Below are 21872 nucleotides of genomic sequence, written 5' to 3'. Positions count from 1 at the left end.
GTCAATTCAAAGAATGTGGAGAGGGGGAAAAATTCATTGGGAAATTGCGATAGATAAGCATTATCTCATTAGCTAATTAGTGCACGAAAAATTTGCGCAATAAAAAAGTTTGCGCATAGAAATTTGTGCAAAACAGACGACGAGAGAAAAGCGTGTTAGTGAATGTTGCGAAAAAAAAGTTGTTCACAGTGATTTCCTTTAGTATTTTTTTTTGTTGTTTTTGGTTGTTTTTCCTGTTGTAGCTTGTTTCAGCGTCGACTAATTAGAAAGTTAAAATGCATGACACGCCCAGCTAATGGGCAAAAATTGTATTGGGAGGGAAAAGTCGTCGGCGTCGTTTTATCGCAAAATTTTGTAATGAACTGCAGCAAACAAATTTCCGGAATGAACTGCTCACACTTCCTCACCTCACTTCGATTTATCTCTGTTAATGCGTGTCTGTGATGTGAGAGAGGCTAACAAAAGCAATTTCCTACGATTGATTTATGAAATGAATTTGTGTGTGTCCCAGACATACGCTTTTTAAGCCACAGTTAATACCCAATCTCATTCTCATTCTGTCTCTCTCTCTGTGTTTCTCTGTGTTTTGCAGACTCTCGCCATTGAATATGCCGGACTATGCGGAAGTTGCATGTTCAACATTCAAAAGCCCACACAATGGCGTTGCACAAACTTCCGGCCAAATGGCAGGCGGAATCGGAGTCGGAGGTGGAGCTTCATCATTATACGATAGCTGTGGTGCCTATGCCACAGCAAATGTGGTGGCCAATGTGAAGCTCTATCAGAATCAGAATCAACATCCAAATCCCAATCAGACGGCGAATCGTTATGGGACAAAGCCAGCGGCAACAGGAACAACTACGATGACGACGACGACGAACAACAATAATGGCACATTGATAACCGGCAATAATGATTACCAATCGACGGGCATGTATTCGGCACCAGCGAGCGCACATTATGGCTGCCTTGAGCCAAATGTGATGACCACATCGACGGCCTCAACGGCCATCATGGGCAACGGTTCACCGGCCAAGCTCAATAATAAAAAGATCAACATAACCGAGAACAAAATGGATCATCACATGCAAAGCATCAACGACAATGGAGTGGCAGCAACAACTACTGGTAAATCAGAACGCACAAATCCCTTCAATCAGCAGCAACAATTGCTCTTGGCCAGCAATGCATTGAAGCAGGGCTTGGGCGCCTATGCCAATACAACGTTGGCCGCCCAAATGGCCAACGGTGGCGGCGCTGGCACTTTGAGACGCCAGCGACAGCCGAAAGCCACAGCGTCTTTGTTCAAGAGCGAAACAAACATTCTGGGCAAATCAACAGCAGCAACACGGAATGGTGGCAATGGCAATAATAATATGGACTTTTTAACCGGTGGCCCACCAATTGGTGGGGAACAGCAGCTGAATATCGATGCCGATTTCTCGGCATTGTGCAATTCAACGAATCAGTTGCTCAACGATTGGGCTTCCAGTGCCTCGATTGCGGCCGGTGATTATCATTTTGGCAACAAGCAGCCGAGCAAACAGCATCTCTACGTTAAGGCCAAGGATGGCACTTGGTCCGCTGTGAGTTCGGATGCATATCAGACATACAAGCAGCAACAACAGCAACAGCAATTCCATGTTGGCACAGGTGACAACAACAAGCCCCTACTTGTTAATCCTGCCCATAGTTCAAGTAGCCTGGCTGCTGATAGCAAATTCCTGAGTAGTTTCGGCAATACAAGTGCCAATGTCTAAAAACTAAACCCAGTGCTTGTGTTTTTGGGTGTGTGTTTTGCTCAGTAAATAGACATAAGTTAAAAGCAAAGCGAATGTTGTGAATGCTGACGCAAAGGGGGAGAGAGTAATGAAGTGTATACTTTATACTATGTATAGTTTATGCTGTATTTAGTATATACTGTACAGTTTACAATATATGCTAAATATAGTATGTACTGCACAGTTTATAGTATGTGCTGTATATAGTATATACTGTACAATTTATAGAATATACTACTGTATATACTTTATACTATGTAAAGTAAATACTGTATACTAAATACAGTATATACTGCTTATTAGTAGCACAGTATATGTATACTATATACTATATTTGGTAAATACTATCTACAATATGTACTGCCAACTGTTCTAGTATTTACTATATTTGGTATATACTGTTCAGTTTGTAATATATACTGTTTACTGTATAAACTGTATACCATGTATAGTATATACTACTGTCTACTATATATAGTATATTTTATATACTGACTAGTAAACTTGGTTATTGTGGCGTGAAAGTTTTTGAGTGAGAGACACTTCTGTGAAATGGTAGCTCAGAAACTAAAAAGTAGAGACAAACAAATAAAAGCTTAGAGTGCACACAAAAGAGCTCAAGCTATAGCTAAAATATATTGAGTTTCTATAGAATTGCAGCTGTAAACGAAGCTCAAATCAACATATTACCTGAATATGTTAAAAGTAGTAAACACCTTAATAAACAAATAAAATAAACCAACACGCGTTGCAGCTGCAATTTCTTCTGAATAGTTGCCCTCACTTTGCCTCCCAAGTAGCTAAAAAAAAATCCTCTTTGATCGCTTCATAACTAGCCTAGACTTTCACCTCCCCCGAACAACAACAACAACAACAACGAAATGTGTAAGTTGGCTTGTAAATAGAATTTTGAAATCCTTATTAAATATGGCAAGCAAAATGGAAATCCTAAACCCAAATAGCACCGAAATATAGTTAAGATTAATGTAATTTTTAGTACGAAATCTGCAAAGAGTTTGAGCCAAAAAAAAATAATATGAAGAGACAACAAAAAAAAAACGAATATTGACGCCTAGCAAACCCTAACGAAATATATTTAAATCAATAAAGAAAAAAATCCACACACACAAAGTAAGCAAAAACAAAAACCTTTAGAATAAAGTCGATTCGAACACAACAACAGCACTTAAACAATAATTAATAATGATTTCATTCATTGCAAATGTGTAATAATCCCCGCAGATAAGCTAAATAAATGCTAATAATAAGGCTGTTAAATGTAAAATATCATAAATATTAAATAATAACCCACAGCAAAAACAATATATAGTATATCTATACATTAATAAATTGTGTAATTAAAGCATTTAACTGTAACTAGTTTTAGTTTGAGTAGCTAAACTAAACAAGAACACAACACAAAAAAAACACGATTACAGCTGAACACAAAAAAAAACAATGAGAAATTCAATTGATAAATATATGCGAAAAAAAAGAATTAAAATAAATACTAAACTAACTACTATTAAAAAAAAAACAGTTATTATGAATACCAACTCGAAAAATTAAAAGCATTTGATTCATTTAACCTAAACTATATAATTATTACTTGCAGCTGCCACCGTTTGGAGGCGCCACAGCTGCGCTTACATTCTGCTCGACAATTCCATGGATTTTGTCGTTTAAATTCCGCCAGGTAAACCGTAGTTCCTCTCCCTTCCCCTCCACAGTCCCCTGCTCTACCAGTTACCGCAACTGCAACCAAAAACCGAGCTATATCAACCAACTGCACAGCTGGAAAAATAGAGCACACTGAGTTTTGCATCCCGGAGCAGGCGAATTAATTATGCGCTTTGAATTGACCTCTGCTCCGACTCCGACTCCCTTCACTCCCCCCTGAGAGCTACAGCATCATTAAATTGAAATGAGATATTGTTTATAGTAGTCGCATCCAACGATTTTCCCCCTCGCTTCCGCTCCTCCGTCTGCTGCAACTGTAAACATCGCAATTGGGGAAAAATATTCCGGATAATCAAATGAATTCTCTTCCTCTGGTTTTCTGTTTCTGTTTTTATTCGTCGCATTTGCTTGTAAAACAATTTTACAAATTGTTATTGACAATTTATGTCTGTTGTTCAGTTCTGTTTTTTTTTCTGCCTCTCGCTTTTCCTATGATTTTTCTCTTCGCTTGTTGTTGCTTTTGCTTTTGGTTTTTGTTGTCGGCTAACGGATGCTATTTGAATGCACATTAAAATTGTGCACACAAATGAAAATCAATTCGAGCAAATGAAGCGCAATAATATTGGCAACATTTTTGCTTAATTCATTATGATTGGCATTATTAGGCGCACTTTGAGAACGAGTAAGTATATTATATTATTATTACATTTTTTTATAAATACAACGGAAGCTTTGCTATCAAATCTATTTAAATGCATTTATGTGTCATTTCATTTTTGCGCATTTACATATATAAAATAATAAATACATTTTTTTGAGAAATCATTATTTTAAATTTGCGTAAAGTTATGGTTTAATTGAAAGCTGAACTGCGATTATAAATATGTATATAGTTTTAAGGGCTTTAATATCTTCTTTCGTTATTTTAATTTTAATACACTATTTTAATACAATTTATTTTTGACTATAAGCTGCGTTTGTAAAAATAACAATTAGGTTTTTGATTTTTGTAATTGTTTAGAATAAATTTACAAATATTCCCAGTTAAAAGCAGTATTGTTCTCAAATTGATTTTGATTTTGTTTATTTGTTTTTGTTTTGGAATTTGTTTCGCATATTTTGTAGTTATTTGGTTTTAAACCAAAGGAAATAGTTTAGTTTATTTCCAATTAAATAAATTTCAATATTTTCCTGATTTTCACATTTAATATTTTTTAATAATATTGTTTTACATTTAACTCTTATCTAAACGAATTACCATATTTCTGTTATTGTTTCATTTTACATTGTTTTCAATTATATTTATGTATTTAAAATCCATATATTTTTCTGTATTATTATTAAAAATAATTATTAAATACTTTTTACATTTTAATATAAAGTTTCAGTTTCAATTGAAATTTGGTTTCTACCATTTTTTACTAAGAAATGCTTCTGAATTTAAGAACTTTTCATGTACAAAACATTGTCGCTGCTTAAAGCCTTTAGTTATTAGTCAAAAAGCTGTCGCACAACAGTTGCCACAGCACCCAGAGTGGCTGTTGCCTAATGTATCTAAACAAGCTATACCATTAGCCACACACACATACACACACACTGCCAGACACCCACACACACACGTATATAGTACGCTCTGTTGCTGTTCAAATCCTAGTACAAATAGCAGCAAACTCTCTGTTGCCTGTTTGCCCACTGGTCAGGCCGATAAATAAACCCAAATTTATCATGTACATGAAAAGGGTGCACACACTAGAGTAAGGGGCGTCGAGGGCGGGGCGGAAGAGAGGAAAGATAGTGGCTGTAAGTCTCCATTGCCGGCAACCATATATCGTGGATATAATAGCAAAATGCCGGCAGCGGTCATAATTTTTGGCACAAAATTGTCGATAGGCGTTGAAGCGTTCAATTGAATGTCCTAGACGACATCGTCTGGTCCGAGAGACCCTGACGTTGAACCCTAGACCAAGACCAAGACCTCGAACCCCAGACCTTAGCTTCATCCCCTTCCCTTTCCATCGCCCTCCGCTTTGAGCAAGCTGCTTAGTGTGCAGACGTTCAAACACTATTGTATAATCAAAACTAATGGTCTATAAAGAATCAATTCTCTAATTTGTTTAGACAGCAGCTGCGCCAGGATACCAAACAGGACAATGACCAGGACGACATGGGCCCGCAAGAATTTTGCAACACATGTGACAAATAAAATTTAAATGCATTTTGTAAATAATTTAATAAAAAGCACACAAACAGAAAACACGAACTCGTTTTGTTTACTACTCATTTGCAATTGGCCAGCTGGCATTTTAGCCTGATGATGACTCTGATTAGGGATATTTGTCGAGTCACATATATAAATTAGTTGACAGCATTTGTATCGTAAAAATGGCATACTTCTTTTTTTTGCTCTTTATTTTTATTGTATTTGGGCAGTCGAGTGTGCCATGTGACAATGTGTGTGGAGAAATCTATAGGGAAATGGGAGGCTGGCCAGAAGTTGCCCCGAAAGCACTGATTCAGCAAATTGTCATAAAGTTTAATCAGCAGCAGGAGCAACAAGGACAAGCTTTGAAAAAAGACTCGTAAATATGAGTCGAGTTGAGTCTCCTACACACACACACACATACGCAGTCTGGCATACTCGTCGTATACTAAATGTATCCAAAGTTTTATGCGCATTTTAGTGACCATAAAAATGAACTAGCCCGTTTTGCTGACTCCTCGCATGCCTCTCTCGATAAGAACAATTTGTGCAGCGCAATTTGATGAGATTACACCCATCGTACTACAGTGGGACCAAATGTCATTATAATTCGATGCGGCCGGCTCAATGACAAATTGATTAAGCTCCGGCAGCAATAACGGTACTTACAATGGTAAGCAAATATTCTTATCTTGCGGTACTTTCGGACAGAAACATGTTCTAAACATATTCCATAACATACGGAAATAGTTTATGTTCACCACTAAGCTATTTAGATAAGCATTGATTTGTGGTGTAAAGCGTTTTTTATGAATTTCGGATGAAGATAAAATGTCTACAGAATAATGGTATTTATGTTATTTTTGGTGACGACCACTGTGGCTGTGCATGACTTTTGCACTCACAGTTCTGGTACTCCGTCTCTTTTTAAATTTTCGAATATTGAGTGCCCCAACACACTGTTTTTCCAGCTTCTCTTCAAAGTTTATGTTCGTTTTACAGCAGCTGCTAGTTTGCATACTCTTATTTGGCAAAGTAAAATACGTTCTAATATGCTCTTTAATCCACTTACCATTGCAGTTTATGTCGCTAATCTTCTCTGTTTCTCTTAATTGTAACGCACTATTTCACTTTTTCACTATTTCACTTTTCACTATTTCACGTCTTCACTATTACACTTTTTCACTATTTCTTGCTCTCTTATTTTAGCATGGTTGCCTTACCACCTTAAGCTCCGCTTAAGAGAGCCATCTAAAAAGAGAGCAAACGAAAATAGAAAAGGTGATTAAAGAATGTTGTAAGTATGTACAATGTATTTAGATTATTGCTTTTGCTCAGACGCAAAAGAATTAAAATTGCTTTAACTAAATGGCTACATAAAACAATAAAAATAAATATCACAAAAAATGCGACGCTATGAAAAGCAATTTAATTTCAACTCCCCAATGAACGCAAACAACAAAATGTAAATGCTGCAGACAGAGACAGAAATGTGTGTAGGAATGTGTGTAAAGGAGCAACAAAAAAGAGAAGAAAACTAGTTGGTTGATAGTCGTTACTTGAATACCCTACTGATTGTATCATTGGACTGCAGCGACAAACTGCATGTAGAAATCGTGATACTCGCTGCAATGACATAAAAGCAAACGAGAACATGGTGAACATAAAAATCTAGTGCAAATCACTTTGGATGCGAAAGCAAACACAGTCGAATATGTTATGTTATTTTTGATTTTTTGACTCTTTTTTTCAACAACAAATTAAAGCACAGTGTGAATGATATCGCAGACGTCTCTTTGTCTGTCTATTCACTCACACACAATTGTACATATGCAGACGTGCAAGCTCCTTTTTCAATTCTCTTTTTACCTGCGCCTACACAACACGCACATACACATACACGCCCAGTTGGTGTTGTAATTAAATGCCCGAAACAAAACTTTGACTAGTAAATGAAATGTAGCCTTCTTCTTCTTCGTCGAGTTAGTCAAAAAGTTAAATTTGCGTTGTGGGAGCGAGTTGCTTGTTTTGTTTCGTGAGTAATTAGCAAAATGCATTAAAATAAATGAGCTGCCCAGCTGAGTGAGCGAACTGTGTTTTATCTTTACAAATTAGCATGACTTTAAGCTTACCTTATTATATTTACTCATTTATGCATATATTAAATGCAGCTAAACTCGAAAAATTCGCGCACTTCGTTTAGTTCATGTAATTTAAGAGGGCATTAAACTGAACTGCCGATTTGCACTTTGAGCCACGCTCTTTAACACACAATATGGCGTCTGTGGTAGGCGTCTTAAACAAGAGAGATGCGAAGGAAGAGAGAGAGAGTGGGAAGCAGAATCACAAAACGTGGACACAATTGCTGCTGCTGCCCGTCGCGACGTAGAAGACACTTAAACAGGCGATAAAATACATTTTGAGCGTGGCGTCTGCGTCGCGGCGTCGCTGCTTTTGTCGCTTTTCTAGTTGTCGTATTGTAGCTTCGCCTCTAGGCGTTGTGTTGTAATTTCTTGAATGTGTTTGTCAGGCGCGTCGTGCGCCTAATTGCAAAATATGGCGACAATTTCTAAGAAGTTGACGCGACGCGAGGATAATACAATTTCAACTGGTATTTTGGGTGCCATTATAAATACGAATACGAATATAATACTACCGTAAGCAGAACGCGACGCGGGGGACGGGGGGGAAGTACTTGAACTTGCTCACGCTCATTATGTGTAATGAATACCTGCAGACGATCCTACTAACTGAAAGGCGAAGGCGAGTACGAAGGCAACGGAACGCACAACGAAACGTAAGCGCAGCTTTAATGGCAACTTAAGCACAGCATGTGCAGTGTGCGAAGAGAGAGAGAGTAGAGTGAGTGAGAGTTAAGTTCAATTGTTGTCGCTCCCACCAGCACCAGCGCTGTTAGTGTAAGTGTGTATGTGTGTGTGTGGCGTTTTATGAAACGTTTTATTATACTAATTTGTAGCTTTGGCAATGGTCGCCAGTTTCGGTTACATCGAATGGCACCAACTAAAAATGGCAATTTGCCATTGCATGCAATGAGCACAGAAGTCAAAGAGAGAAGGAGACTGAGTAGTGGAGAGTCGAGACTTGAGCTCAAGTCTCTATTAGTAGACAATGCGTTCGCAGCGAGGGGAGAGTTTTTGGCCATGCTTCCTACTACGTGTGTATGTAACTATGTACGTATGGCAAAGGTATGCACATGAAAATTGTTTAACTGTCTGCCTGTACGTCCCTCTGACTGCCTGTCTGTCTGTGTGACCGTGGGGATTTTCGACTTTACAGCAGGGGTGGGAATTTTTATTAAAATGACGTTGGCAGCATTGTCGTTCCTGACCAGCGTCAAGTGGGCAATGGAAAATAGCAAATGGAAAACGGGCAATGGGCAATGTACGCATATCCTGCTGCAAAATGCTCCTTGGGGTTTTGTTGGGGTTGGACCATCATTTCGTATCGTTAGTGTGGCAGTCCTTGGCAGCCGTAATCCTGCTGCAGTCCATTTTTGGTTGGGCTCCAAGTTTTAACGACTTTGTTTCCGTTACGTCTAATTTAATGAAATTCGTTTTGCATTTGCGATTTCTGTTTTTGCTTTCTGCTTTCTGCTATTCTGCCAACTTTTCTGCATACAAAATGTCGAATGAAACGGCATTCTAATGACTAGGGCGTTGTTGCACTTCACTACTGTCGTCTGCGCTGTGTCTGTCTGTGGTCGAGTCTGGGCACACTACACCTACTCCGTCTACGTTTTGCGTGTCCCTTTCGCTTATATTACTTTTGTTTGCCTTTTGATTTAATGATGGTCTGCGGTTGTTTTCCTGTTGTTGTTGTTGTTGTTATTGTGCGGTTTCCATTCGAATTCGAACATAAGAACATTGATTATAATGATATAGTGCCTGCCTCTTCCTCTTATTTTCCTATTAAAAATGCTTGGGGCGTTGCATTGAACAATTTTAGTGCTAAGTATAGGTTCAGTTGTCATTTCCCCCTTTGGGAGAGAACTGTTGAAAGCACAAACTGACCAATTAACTTTATACTTCAGCTTGGGGGCGACAGTTAACCTCAATTAATTTAGGGCACCACTTGAAAATCATCTAGAATACGTGATGACAGTAATTACAATTTGCTAGAGGACTTAGGATATGTCTAAAAATAATGTCGACTGGGATTCCCTTTCTAAAATGAAGCTAATTGCTCTAAAAAATAATTATTTTATAAATTCATATTGTTTCTACTTAAAATGGAAATTTTTTTTGGAACTTACATTGCTTGATATCCAAATAAATTGATTTTATCTTTGAACATAAATCTACTTACTAAATGTTTAAAATGTATTAATTAAAATATGTCTCTATTATCTATAATTTCAATGGGGGCGGAAGTGGATGTGGTAAAATTTGAAAAAAACTTGATCCACTTAAACTTAAATTTTTTCGCTCTATGTATATATAAATAAAGAATTTAAATGAATTCACAAAAATCAAAAATGGGTTAATAAAAAACAACGATGATCTGCGCTTTCAAGAGCACAGCTAATAACAAAATATATGTACATATGTATACAGAAAGAAAGAAAGTGACTGGCGAAAGTGCGTCGTGAGCGTAAAAGAAACAAGAAAGTAAAAATAAAACAAGAAATACTTTATTTTTTATGACTGTTTTTTTTTTTACAAACTTAAGTTGAGACCAGAAATAGCAATTTATCAATAACACAATAAAAGAATGCTAAGGAGTGGAAAAGAAGATCGGCGAAAGGAATAGGAAAATTACAATCGAGTGTGCTCGACTGAGAGGTACCCTTTTTCCTTCTCGTTTTCCATAAAAAAACAAAAATATGTCTAATTATTGGACCAAAAAATACCGAAATATACCAACGACTATATATGGTGTGTATGAGCTTGGAGACTAACGATAACGCATAAAGTTATAATACCCTTCTACCTAATAGTTACGGGGTATGAAAAACACGTTTGACTTCAAATGTGAGAGCGATTTTACATTTTATTGAATAACAATTTTACTTCACCTCGACTGCGAACTATTCGCAACATTTAGTATTTATTTATCACGAGTGGCGTACGGATGTGATCTTGGATTTCCTCTTAAAATACATAAATATGCAAATCTGTCGCAAACTATTCCCTGGATTTCTTTTAATTGTGTCAATATGGAAAGTGAGCTCTGGCATTGTAAATTCCAATTGGGAAGATCAACAAAATGAGATAATCGCTGGCAAAACGGTTAAGACAGAACAGAAAATTAAGTTTCTAGTAAATCGAATAACTGAAGCTAATCAACAACTCGAAGATTACAAAGACATGATAAAAAATTTACAAAATGAAGTTAGCAAACAGCAGGAGGAAAACGAAAAGTTAATGTCACAACTTCAGAAAAATACAAATGAATTAAAATACACCGAAGATGAACTGGGTAAGTTCACTAAAAACTTGTATAAAATAATCCAAGAATAAGATCACATTTTTTCCAGGCCAATGTCATAGAAATTATACGGTTTTTTTGAAACTGTTTAAGGAAGAGTGGGATGCCTATGAAGATGACCAGGAAAGAATATTTGGCAAGTAGATCGAATTTTAAATATAGTTATTTAAGTATTCATTCTTCTTTGAAAGAAACATGTCAAAAATATTTGGAAGCACAGAAGACTCTAAGACAAAAATCTGAGGATACTCACAAACTGTTGGGTAAGTGTTGACTTTACTAATTTGAACAACAGATTAAAGTAATATTTTCTCTTAAAGAAACAAATTTGGAATCACTCAGAAATGAGTCTACTTATAAGGATGCGACGATTAACGAATTGAAAAAAGTGTTGGGTACGTATCGACTTTACAGTAAGTAAATCAAGTATTATTGAAAAGTATGTATTATTCTCAACTTTAGCTGAGTGTGAGTTGAGAAATAACGAACAGAATCAGACCAATAAAGATGAAGTTGCATTGAAGAATTCCACTTCAAAGAATGAAGAAATATCTGAATCAACTACTATCTCTAAAAGTCTTCCAAGCTCTTGTGTAAACATGACGGCTGGTATTCAAGAGATACAAATTGGAAATGCAAAACCTTTCAAGGCGATGTGCGATGGAGATGGTTGGATGATTATTCAGCGACGAATTAATGGAACTGAAGACTTTAATAGGACCTGGCAGGAATACGAGGATGGATTTGGAGACTTAAATAAGGAGTTTTGGTTTGGATTGGAGAAAATACATCTCGCTACGAGTTTTACACGTCAGAGGTTAAACATGAGTATAAGATCTGGATGGGGAGCGGATCCATTTGTCATTCACTTTGATGACTTTAGAATTGGAAATTCGGAATCCTTTTATAAATTGGAATCAATCGGAAATTACACGGAAGATTGGCACACGAGATCTGAAAATTTGCTCAAAAATAATGTTAACAATGCATTTTCAACATACGATGCAAATCATAATGGAAATCCTGAACTAAATTGCGGCAGTTATGGCGCGGGTGGTTTTTGGTTTAGTTTCGACTGCTTGGATTAGTAAGTTTAAACATTATGATCAATTTTGATAATTAATTGCAATTGCACATTTCAGTAACATGAATGAACCAACCGATGGTTATTGGACCACAGTTCTGAGGATACGCCCATACACTGATTGATGTTTCCATTTTTCGATGTATCATCAATCTTAATATTACTTTTTAGTTGAATTTCATTTTCGATTGCCAACATATTTACCTTTTGTAATGCTGTTAACTACTTATATATTTATTGTCATCAAATATATAACCTTAAAATTTAAGTAAATACATTTTATAGTTATTTATTTATTTATTTGGTTTCATGCGTTTATTATTCACTTAGAACTGATTTAGGAAAAGTTGTTTAAATAAAGACTCGAAGTATCATGCTAATATTCAAATTAAGGAAAAATTCTTGAATTGTACTAAAATCTTTAATCTAAATTAAAATTCTAAAAAAGTCTAGATTGGGAATTACCTAAACAAAAATTACCGAAAATCGAATAGAAAGCAAAATTTTGAAGCTAAAGTGATTTTCGTATGTATATATTAACAACTACAGAATTTATGATTCCTGAAGATTTGATTGTGATCAGATTAAAAATTGAAGAACCTTTAAAAAAATACACGTTTGAATTGAAAATAAGAAAGAAAGTTGCAGTCGAGTGTGCTTGACTTTGAGATACCTGGTACACTTTCCAATAAAAACAAAACTGTGTATCACTGTATCATTGAAATATAGCTAATTCAAATATTATTTCTATATTTCGTATATCTATATATTATTCCATTCAAAATATACCATAGAGCGAAAATTTAATACTCTATCAGTTAATACTTGTAATCACTATCACATTTTCGGGTATCATATAGTATATATATTTATATATATAAATATATATGGATATATGTATATATATATATATATATATATATATATATATGGTTGGAGATTCCCGCGTTCTGCCTGTTACACATAAAGTTATAATACCCTTCTACCTAATAGTTATTAGGTATGAAAAACACGTTTGACTTTAAATGTGAGAGCGAGAGAAACTTTTACATTTTATTGAATAACAATTTTACTTCACCTCGACTGCGAACTATTCGCAACATTTAGTATTTATTTATCACGAGTGGCGTACGGATGTGATCTTGGATTTCCTCTTAAAATACATAAAAATGCAAATCTGTCGCAAAATATTCCCTGGATTTCTTTTAATTGTGTCAATATGGAAAGTGAACTGTGGCATTGTAAAATCCAATTGGGAAGATCAACAAAATGAGATTATCGCCGGCAAAACGGTTGAGACAGATGAGAGAATTAAGTTTTTAGTAAATCGAATAACTGAAGCTAATCAACAACTCGAAGATTACAAAGAAATGATCAAAAAATTAAAAAATGAAGTTAGCAATGAGCAGGGGGGAAACGAAAAGTTAAAGTCACAACTTCGGAACAATACAAATCAGACTAATAAAGATGAAGTTGCATCAAACAATTCCACTTCAAAGAATGAAGAAATATCTGAATCAACTATTCTCTTTAAAAGTCTTCCAAGCTCTTGTGTAAACATGACGGCTGGTATTCAAGAGATACAAATTGGAAAAGCAAAACCTTTTAAGGCGATGTGCGATGGAGATGGTTGGATGATTATTCAGCGACGAATTAATGGAACTGAAGACTTTAATAGGACCTGGCAAGAATACGAGGATGGATTTGGAGACTTAAATGAGGAGTTTTGGTTTGGATTGGAAAAGATTCATCTCGCTACGAGTTTTGCACGTCAGAGGTTAAACATGTCTGTAAGAGTTGGGTGGGGATCGAAGCCATCTGCCATTCACTTTGATGACTTTAGGATTGGAAATTCGGAATCCTTCTATAAATTGGAATCAACCGGAAATTGCACGGAACACAATTGCCAGGCAGATCGTACTGTGTTCATAAAGAATGTGAACAATGCATTTTCAACATACGATGCAAATCATAATGGAAATCCCGATCTAAATTGCGCCAGTTATGGCTTAAGTGGCTGGTGGTTTAGTTTCGACTGCTTGGATATGTAAGTTTAAATATTATATTCAGTTTTGATAATTTATTGCAATGATCACCTTTCAGTAACATGAATGAACCAACTAATGGTTATTGGACCTCAGTCGTGAAGTTACGCCCATACTCTGATTGATGTTTCCATTTTTCGATGTATCATCATTCTAAATATTACTATTTAGTTCAATTTCATTTTTGATTGTCAATATCTAACATACTATATTTTATATTTTTGAATGCTTTTAACTATTTATTTCATTATTGTAATTTAACATATAATCTTTAAATATAAATTAATAAACTTTTTAGTTATTGATTTATTTGGTTTCATACAATCAAATAATTTTAAAGCTAAATCGATTTTTTGTATAATAACAACTACATTATTTTTGATTTCTAAAGATTTGATTGTAGAATGTATTTAGGAAATACTTTTACATTGTAAAACAAGTAAGAAAGCTACAGTCGAGTGTACTCGACTATGAGATACCCGCTACCCATTTTGAATAAAAACAATATATTTTGCGGTATTATTCTCAAAATATACCAAATATACTGCAAAAATACTAAAAATATACCAAATGGTATATGTGGTATATTGATATAGTACCGCATTCAAAATATACCATAGACGGCACAATATACCAGATTGTCAGCCAAAGCAACTAAGACCCCTAGTAAGTAGGCGTTTTTGCCCATACAAAAGTATTTCTTTAATAACTTCGACAATTTTTATCTGATCGCAACCAATTTTTCAGGAATTATAACTACTGTAGTTATTATTATATATACCGGGGCGGAAGTGGGCGTGGCAAAAATTTGAAACAAACTTGATCTGCGTGCAAACATAACAAATGCTGTCGAAAAAAAATTATAGCTCTATCTCTTATAGTCTTTGAGATCTAGGTGTTCATACGGACGGACGGACAGATGGACATGGCTAGATCGTCTCAGCTATTGATGCTGATCAAGAATATATATACTTTATAGGGTCGGAGATGCCTCCTTCTACCTGTTACATACATTTCCTGCCGGCACAAAGTTATAATACCCTTCTACCCTATGGGTAGCGGGTATAAAAACCTCAACGGCAATAGGATCTTACTTTGGCTGACAATCTGGTATATTTTGTAGTCTATGGTATATTTTGTATTCTATGGTATTTTTTGAAGCATATTGTATATTTTGAATGTATTACAATATTGATATTCCAAATATATCATTCGGTATATTTTTTAGTATTTTGCGGTACATTTTTGGCATATTTGCATACCCGACAGCAGTTTTCTTAATTGTTTTATTATTATTGTATTGCTTTGAACTAGTTCTCTTCTGTACTTTAAAATAAAATCTTGAATTGAAATTGATAATTTTGTATTTTATTTTATTTGTGCTAATATAGAACTTAATAAAGTTAAGTTTGTTATAACTTGAAGACCCACTGCTCTGAAATATGCAACGTTTGCATTGAGCGCAAGCCAATTTCAACCTCTCAAAAATAAACCACAAGTTATGCAACAAGAATGTTACAATTTTGCTGTGTTTTTTTTGGCTCATAAGTTGAACTATTTGCAAGAAATATGGGCGAAGAAGCGCGTTGCGAATAAACAAACTGATTTGCATTTATGGAAATGCTATTTTAGCCACCATTTCGTTCTTCCAACACGTAACGGTAATGGTGTAAAAATGCAAAGGATACGACTTTATGCTACAATATGAATGTCTGTCTCACTCACACACACACACACACACAACGAAATCAAATAGAAATGTCGAAAGCCAAAAGTAAATATTTATGTTTTATGTTAATGAGAATATGTCTGACTTTTTGCTATATTTGAATATTGGCAAACAGGACTTCAGGACTCTCTCGACTGCTGCTGCTGCTGCTGGTCGAAAGAATGACAAATGCGTCGGCCCGTTGGTTAAACTGTGGTTGCAATTTTTGTCCCCCTCTCCCTCGCTCTGTCTCTCCTTTCTCTCTTCATACCCACTCTTCATGCCACACCACAAACAAGAATAACAACAACAATCAGTGGCGCATGAGCCACGGCCTCGTCTGTGGTTTTTGTGGATCGACCGATCCTGCAACGTTGTGTGGTCAATAAAAGGGGGTTGCACACATACACACACACACACACACATATTACTTTATGGCACTGACTTTCGCTTGCTAACACAGTTGTTGTTGTTCTTGCTTGCTGGCCCATAATTGACAATTTAATTTGCCAAAGTGCTGCACAAAAAAAAACATTTACCAATTGCTGGCATCATAAATTTTTATAATGGTATCGTAAATACACTAACTAAATAAAATTTATTGAGTGGCGATTGTTGCGCAGCTGCTGCTCTCAATATTATTTTTGCCAAAAGTTCAATTAAGTATTTTTGTGCAAAAGTCATTTGTAATATATATTGATAATTATTTAATGCAATTAAATTTAAACTGATAAAGACAAAAACTTCAAGTTTGAGAATATTATTATTATAGTTAGAGAATAATGATAAACATTAAATGAAATTATAAATTTAAAAATGTTTTTATTTGATTATAAGTACTGAAAGAAATCACAAATTTAAAATTGTTTTTAGTTAGGAAATTAAACTTTTCTATGCTCTCAGAAAAACTTAAGGTAGAGGACTTTAATAATAAAGAGTAACTTTAATAATTTTATATATTTTTAATACAATTCAAAAAGATTTGAAAGAAATTTAAAATACCAAAATCTTTCAAGAACATAATACAGATGCTTTACCTGTATTTTTAAAATGCTATAATAAAAATATTAGATATTTATTTAATTTAGAATGTTTATTATTTTATTAGAATCAAGATTATTATTTAAGAGATCTAAACTAATCTTCAAAAATCTTTAACTACCTCAAAAGAATGCTACACATATTTTAAAAGTTTTTCTTTATTACAAAAATACTCAAATAATTTAGTATTTTTTTGTAAAGCAAGTACATATAATGCATAAATGAGTATTTAATGTAACATTTGCGTTTAATTGGCACATAAAAACGGAACTTTAGCAAATAAAAATACACAAAGTAATGTCTTTACTTTATGCTAGTTTGATCGCCACATTAAAAAATACAGTAAACAGTCAACATTAATCGAGTTTTTTCGTTGTTGATTATCATTTTTTTCTTTCTTTTTTGAGAGTATTAAAAGTTAAGCCTTCGCTTCTTTTGATTATTCTCATTTTTTTTGCGTTGAACTTTCCTCTTGTTGCATGTATAATTAGTTGGTTGTGTATTGCCTTTTTGTTGTTGTTTTTTTTTAATAAACATTGTTGCGGCTTTTATTTGGTTTATTTATTTACCGTTTTTCTTTTTTACGTCTATTTGCTGGTTGTTAATTTATTAATGCTGCATGATATGCCGCTTAATCTGACATTTAATTAATTCTATTAATTTTTTAATTATACAAAATAGTGATAAAAAAGCATTTGTAGCGAAATTAATGCAAACTTTTTTTCATGTGTCCATAAAGAAAGCATTAAAATGGCATAAAAATCAAATTGCAACTGTAGTTTATGTGCGCATAAAATATTGGCAAATAAATATGTCTCACTTTGCAATTAAGCTGAAAATGTTGTGGCCAAAAGGAAATATTGTCAAATGTGGTAAAAATTGTGGAAGTGCAGAAGATATACAAATTACATTATCACACTTAAAATAAAAGATATATAAATATATATTTGTGACATAATATCACTGTTTAGTATTTACTTGAAACGCAAATGTAAAAATATACCAAAGGATATATTTAGTATATTGATATAATACTACATTCAATACAAAATATACTAGATGGCCAGTAAGTAGGCGATTTAGCTCATTCAAAAGTATTTCTTAAATAAAATTTTCTTATCTGTTCGAAAGCAGATATGTATGAATATCTGATTAAATAGAAGTTTGGAATTAAATAGAAATATATTTCATTTGTTTTTAATGTATATGCAAATTTTTTCAAAATTTGTTCACTTCAATAAATTTTTCATTTGTTTCCAAAAATGTTTCATTATTGTTCTTATTATATTTAATGTATTTCTTTATACAGTGGATCACAGATTATTTCAACTACCACCAACCGACTACTTTCAATCTGCATACTGGCCAATCAAAAAGAGGTATTGAATTAATTTAATTTAATAATTTAATTTCAGTTTAATACTTTAACAAGGTAAAATCGAATTTCTCCAAATAATTTAGTTAAATAAACTTATCCCGTTTCAATTACTCTTATAATTTTATCTGTTTTTTTCCTTTTATAGTTGCAGTTTTTTAAAATGTATCTTAATTGCTTTCATGAAGATCGCAAATTGATGTTTTGCCAACGTCGCACTGCAATCCATTTAAAGATTAGACGTATTGATTTCATCAGAGTTCAGTTCAGAACTATCTATCACATTTTGCAATCAGAGCCAACTTTAGTTACACATCACTTCCTTTCCGCCCCTGCCTCCTTGTCTGACTGCCTAACTAACCCCTTTACAATTTGCCGAGCTTTCACACGGCATTTTGCACTCAGAGAACAGAAAACAATCCACAACAAAATGGCAGAGGTTAATGCACCATTGGACAGTTGTCGTCGATGTTGATGTTGATGTCGACGTTCTCGTTGTCGTTTTGTCGCCTGTCGCAGTTTGTCGATGTTGCTGCTGTTGTCGTCGTCTATATTGCGTTATGGCTCATCCAATGCAAGCAATGCCGACATCGTCATCATCATCATGAACATACCTCTAACATCATGATGATGAGTAGGAGGAGTGTATGACAAAGTTTAAGTGCTGGTAAATCCATAGATTTCATGCTGGCAGCCAGCAAACATGGCCACATATTGTGCGAGACAAACAGCAACAACGAAAACAACAAGAACAAACAGAGCAGAGGTGTTGGTAATGTGCTGCAAACATCAACAACTCGAATAACAACAGCAACAACAACAGCAACGAGAGTTGTGCAACAATAGTATCGCATTTCAATGTTTTTAGTGTGGCATAAAAACAAAAGCAAAAGCCGCATTCAAACAGCAAACTACCAACAACAACAACACCAACAACTACGGCAACAACTTGCCGCACAGACTGCAAAAGTTTTTATGCTACAACCGAGATACTTGCCACCTCTCTTCTTTCTCTTCCCCCCTCAATTTTGCCAGCCGTCACTCGACGATGGCTGCACGTAATTTTGTTGTGTCGCGACGCAAATATGTTGCCCATGAAAGCCACCCCTCACCCCTCACCCCTTCCCATCCCTTCCCTTCTCTTACTTCTACATATTCAGCACTCCCCATTCGCAGTCTAAACAGCTACCTTGGCATTATGCAAGGCGCCATCGCCATCGCCGTCGCACTTGTCACTTTAACCTTGCACGGCCTGTCAGCAGATCTCCCTCCCCCACCTCCTTCCCCTCCACACCCTCCCTCACATCATCCTCGCCACCCACTCAGACAGCACACAAAACCGCCCATCAGCCAAGCCACTGAAAATTTGCGCAAAGCGGCATGGAAAATGAAAAGAAAAGCCATAAAACCAAAGACGACGCGCAAAGCCAGAATAAAAAGAGACAAAAAAGAAAGTAATGCAAAATGCGAGCTGAATTTTACGAAAGTCTAACAATAAATACCCTTTGAAAAAGTTTATGATTTAGTAAGTTATTGAATACAGCATAAGAATATAGAAATATATTACAAAATAATATTACTTTAACAATACACGTAAACGGACAGTTCTTTAATATTTAATTTAATAACATAAAGTTATTATACAAAAAACTACATTTCGACTAATAGTGATATAAAATAAAATCAATTTTCTATTAATTGACTTTAAATAAAATCAAGTGAAATTATTATTGAGATAACGTAAACTAAAGAAATAATTTAAAGCAACTAAGAAAAGGAAATAAGCGTAACAAAAGAATAATTTATAATCACAGCCATTCGTTGAAATGTATAAGCTACAAAAATAAAAATTTGTTTTATTGAAAAAATAAAAAAGGAGTTTCAGAAAAAATTTGAAATTACTAAAATTTACTTGAATTAATAAGAAATTATTGAGAACACTAAGAATGAAATAAGTCCTAATTTTATGAGAATTCATAACAAATGAAACTAAAAAATAATTTTCTCTCAAATTCAAAAGAAACCCTTGACAACGCTCCGAAAATAAATCATAACTAATTTAAAAAACAGTTGGAGCTTTATGAAAATAATTTCTTTTGTTTATTTTTATTTTTTTGTATATTAATCAAATTTCTATTTTTACTATGTTTAGCCTTTTTTATGCATATTTTCATGTAGTCTACTCTATGATAACTTAAAAATCTCTTCTATAGTTACTGTGTATCACTGAAAAGTCATCTTCAAACTCCTTTCCATCTCTCTCAACTAGCTAATGTACCCTGTCGAGTAGTGCATTGAAACCGAAACGAGCGTAAATATGCCTGTCATCATTTTGACATCAACGCTGGCAGTGGCATTGGAGCTATAGCTGGATCTGTAGCCTGGGTAGTTGAGCGGGCCATTACCATAACTATAATGCATATTTCAGCATCGGCATTGGACTTCCGCCCGCTCTCCCGTTCCCCCGCTCTTCACTCTCTATCTCACTTGCCACTGTCCTAAGGCCCCGTCATCATCATCAACGATGACGACGACGCCGTCGTCATGTGGAAAATCCCGGTATCACTTTCGCTTATGCCATGTTGACAATCTCGGTTTCAATGTGTATGTGTGTTTGCCCAGTACCAAGTCGACCCCCCCCCCCCCCTCTTCCCCTTCCCCTCCTGCACACTCATCCACCAATCTTGCTCTGGCCATAATGTTGTACTTAGTTATCTGGGAAGCATGCCTGGGCATATTTATGCCTTGTTTGCACTCGCATTTGTTGTTCTTCTTTTTTTCTGCTGTCTTCTGGGGGTCTGCTCATAATGAATGGCATGGTTTTAGCATAAAAGTTTATTGAACTACAACTAGATGTTAAAATATTCCACACATACATATATGGATTGCGACCACAGTAAACGTTTCTTCCTCCCCCCGACCTCGTAAAAGACCGCAAAGAGATCTTAGGCCACGCGGAGGCAGACAAACAAATGGCAAGTCTTATGACCTTCTTCATAAATAAATCGATGCAATTTTATGCTCAAATTTGTGAGCTGCAGATGACAGCGAATGCTACTTTAGGTGGCGCTCTCTAAGGTATTCGCAGAGCTAGGATATTAGTAAGGTAAGGCAAATGCTCTTCAGATGTTAACATGACACAAATTTATGAAAGGGGAAGAAAAGAATTTTTTAGTAGAATGAAATTTAAAATAGTTTCGCAATATAAAGTTAAAGAACTTTAACATTTGGAGTGGTATATAGTATCATCGAATTAGCTCAGATATTCCAATTTGAATAAAACCTCATTCAAATTACAAAAGGTTTTTTGCATTTAAACTAAGTTTCTTAACATTTTACAAAATATATTCTAAAAACTTCTTTACAATTACGACATTTTAATATATTTTGTATTAAAATGTATATTTTTTATAAAATATTATTGAATTCATTGAATATCTTTTATCGGATATTAAAAAAAAAATTGTCAAAATATTTACTCAATTTTATGTCAATCAATATGACCTGATT

The 21872-nt window shown here is 34.8% G+C and overlaps 4 protein-coding genes across 4 annotated transcripts in view; all 4 read left to right on the top strand.

Moving 5' to 3' along the window:
* Positions 1-2020, top strand: part of LOC117563580 (roundabout homolog 2) — a 51210-nt gene extending 49190 nt beyond the window's left edge. Inside the window, 1 exon segment of the mRNA XM_034241966.2 lies at positions 593-2020. Coding sequence (XP_034097857.1) covers positions 593-1760 — 1168 coding nt within the window. The 3' untranslated portion in view covers positions 1761-2020.
* An 8740-nt stretch (positions 2021-10760) lies between these two features.
* LOC117564927 (uncharacterized) lies at positions 10761-11253 on the top strand. Its single transcript, XM_034243881.2, has 2 exons — positions 10761-11100; positions 11159-11253. Exons 1-2 carry the CDS (start codon positions 10788-10790, stop codon positions 11251-11253), a joined length of 408 nt encoding a protein of 135 aa, XP_034099772.1. The 5' UTR covers positions 10761-10787.
* A 52-nt stretch (positions 11254-11305) lies between these two features.
* LOC117565158 (ficolin-1-like) lies at positions 11306-12405 on the top strand. The gene is made up of 4 exons (XM_034244141.2): positions 11306-11372; positions 11430-11504; positions 11572-12196; positions 12252-12405. The coding sequence occupies exons 3-4, from the start codon at positions 11709-11711 to the stop codon at positions 12316-12318; spliced, it is 555 nt and encodes a 184-aa protein (XP_034100032.1). The 5' UTR covers positions 11306-11372; positions 11430-11504; positions 11572-11708; the 3' UTR covers positions 12319-12405.
* A 925-nt stretch (positions 12406-13330) lies between these two features.
* On the top strand, positions 13331-14435 carry LOC117565265 (angiopoietin-related protein 4-like). Its single transcript, XM_034244290.2, has 2 exons — positions 13331-14240; positions 14297-14435. Exons 1-2 carry the CDS (start codon positions 13363-13365, stop codon positions 14361-14363), a joined length of 945 nt encoding a protein of 314 aa, XP_034100181.1. The 5' UTR covers positions 13331-13362; the 3' UTR covers positions 14364-14435.
* Positions 14436-21872: the final 7437 nt, after the last annotated feature.

The sequence above is a fragment of the Drosophila albomicans genome, chromosome 2L (genome assembly GCF_009650485.2).
Source record: "Drosophila albomicans strain 15112-1751.03 chromosome 2L, ASM965048v2, whole genome shotgun sequence".
NCBI classification, from domain to species: domain Eukaryota; kingdom Metazoa; phylum Arthropoda; class Insecta; order Diptera; family Drosophilidae; genus Drosophila; species Drosophila albomicans.
The sequence above is the reverse complement of the archived record's forward strand: the minus strand, read 5'-3'. Positions and strand labels throughout refer to the sequence as shown.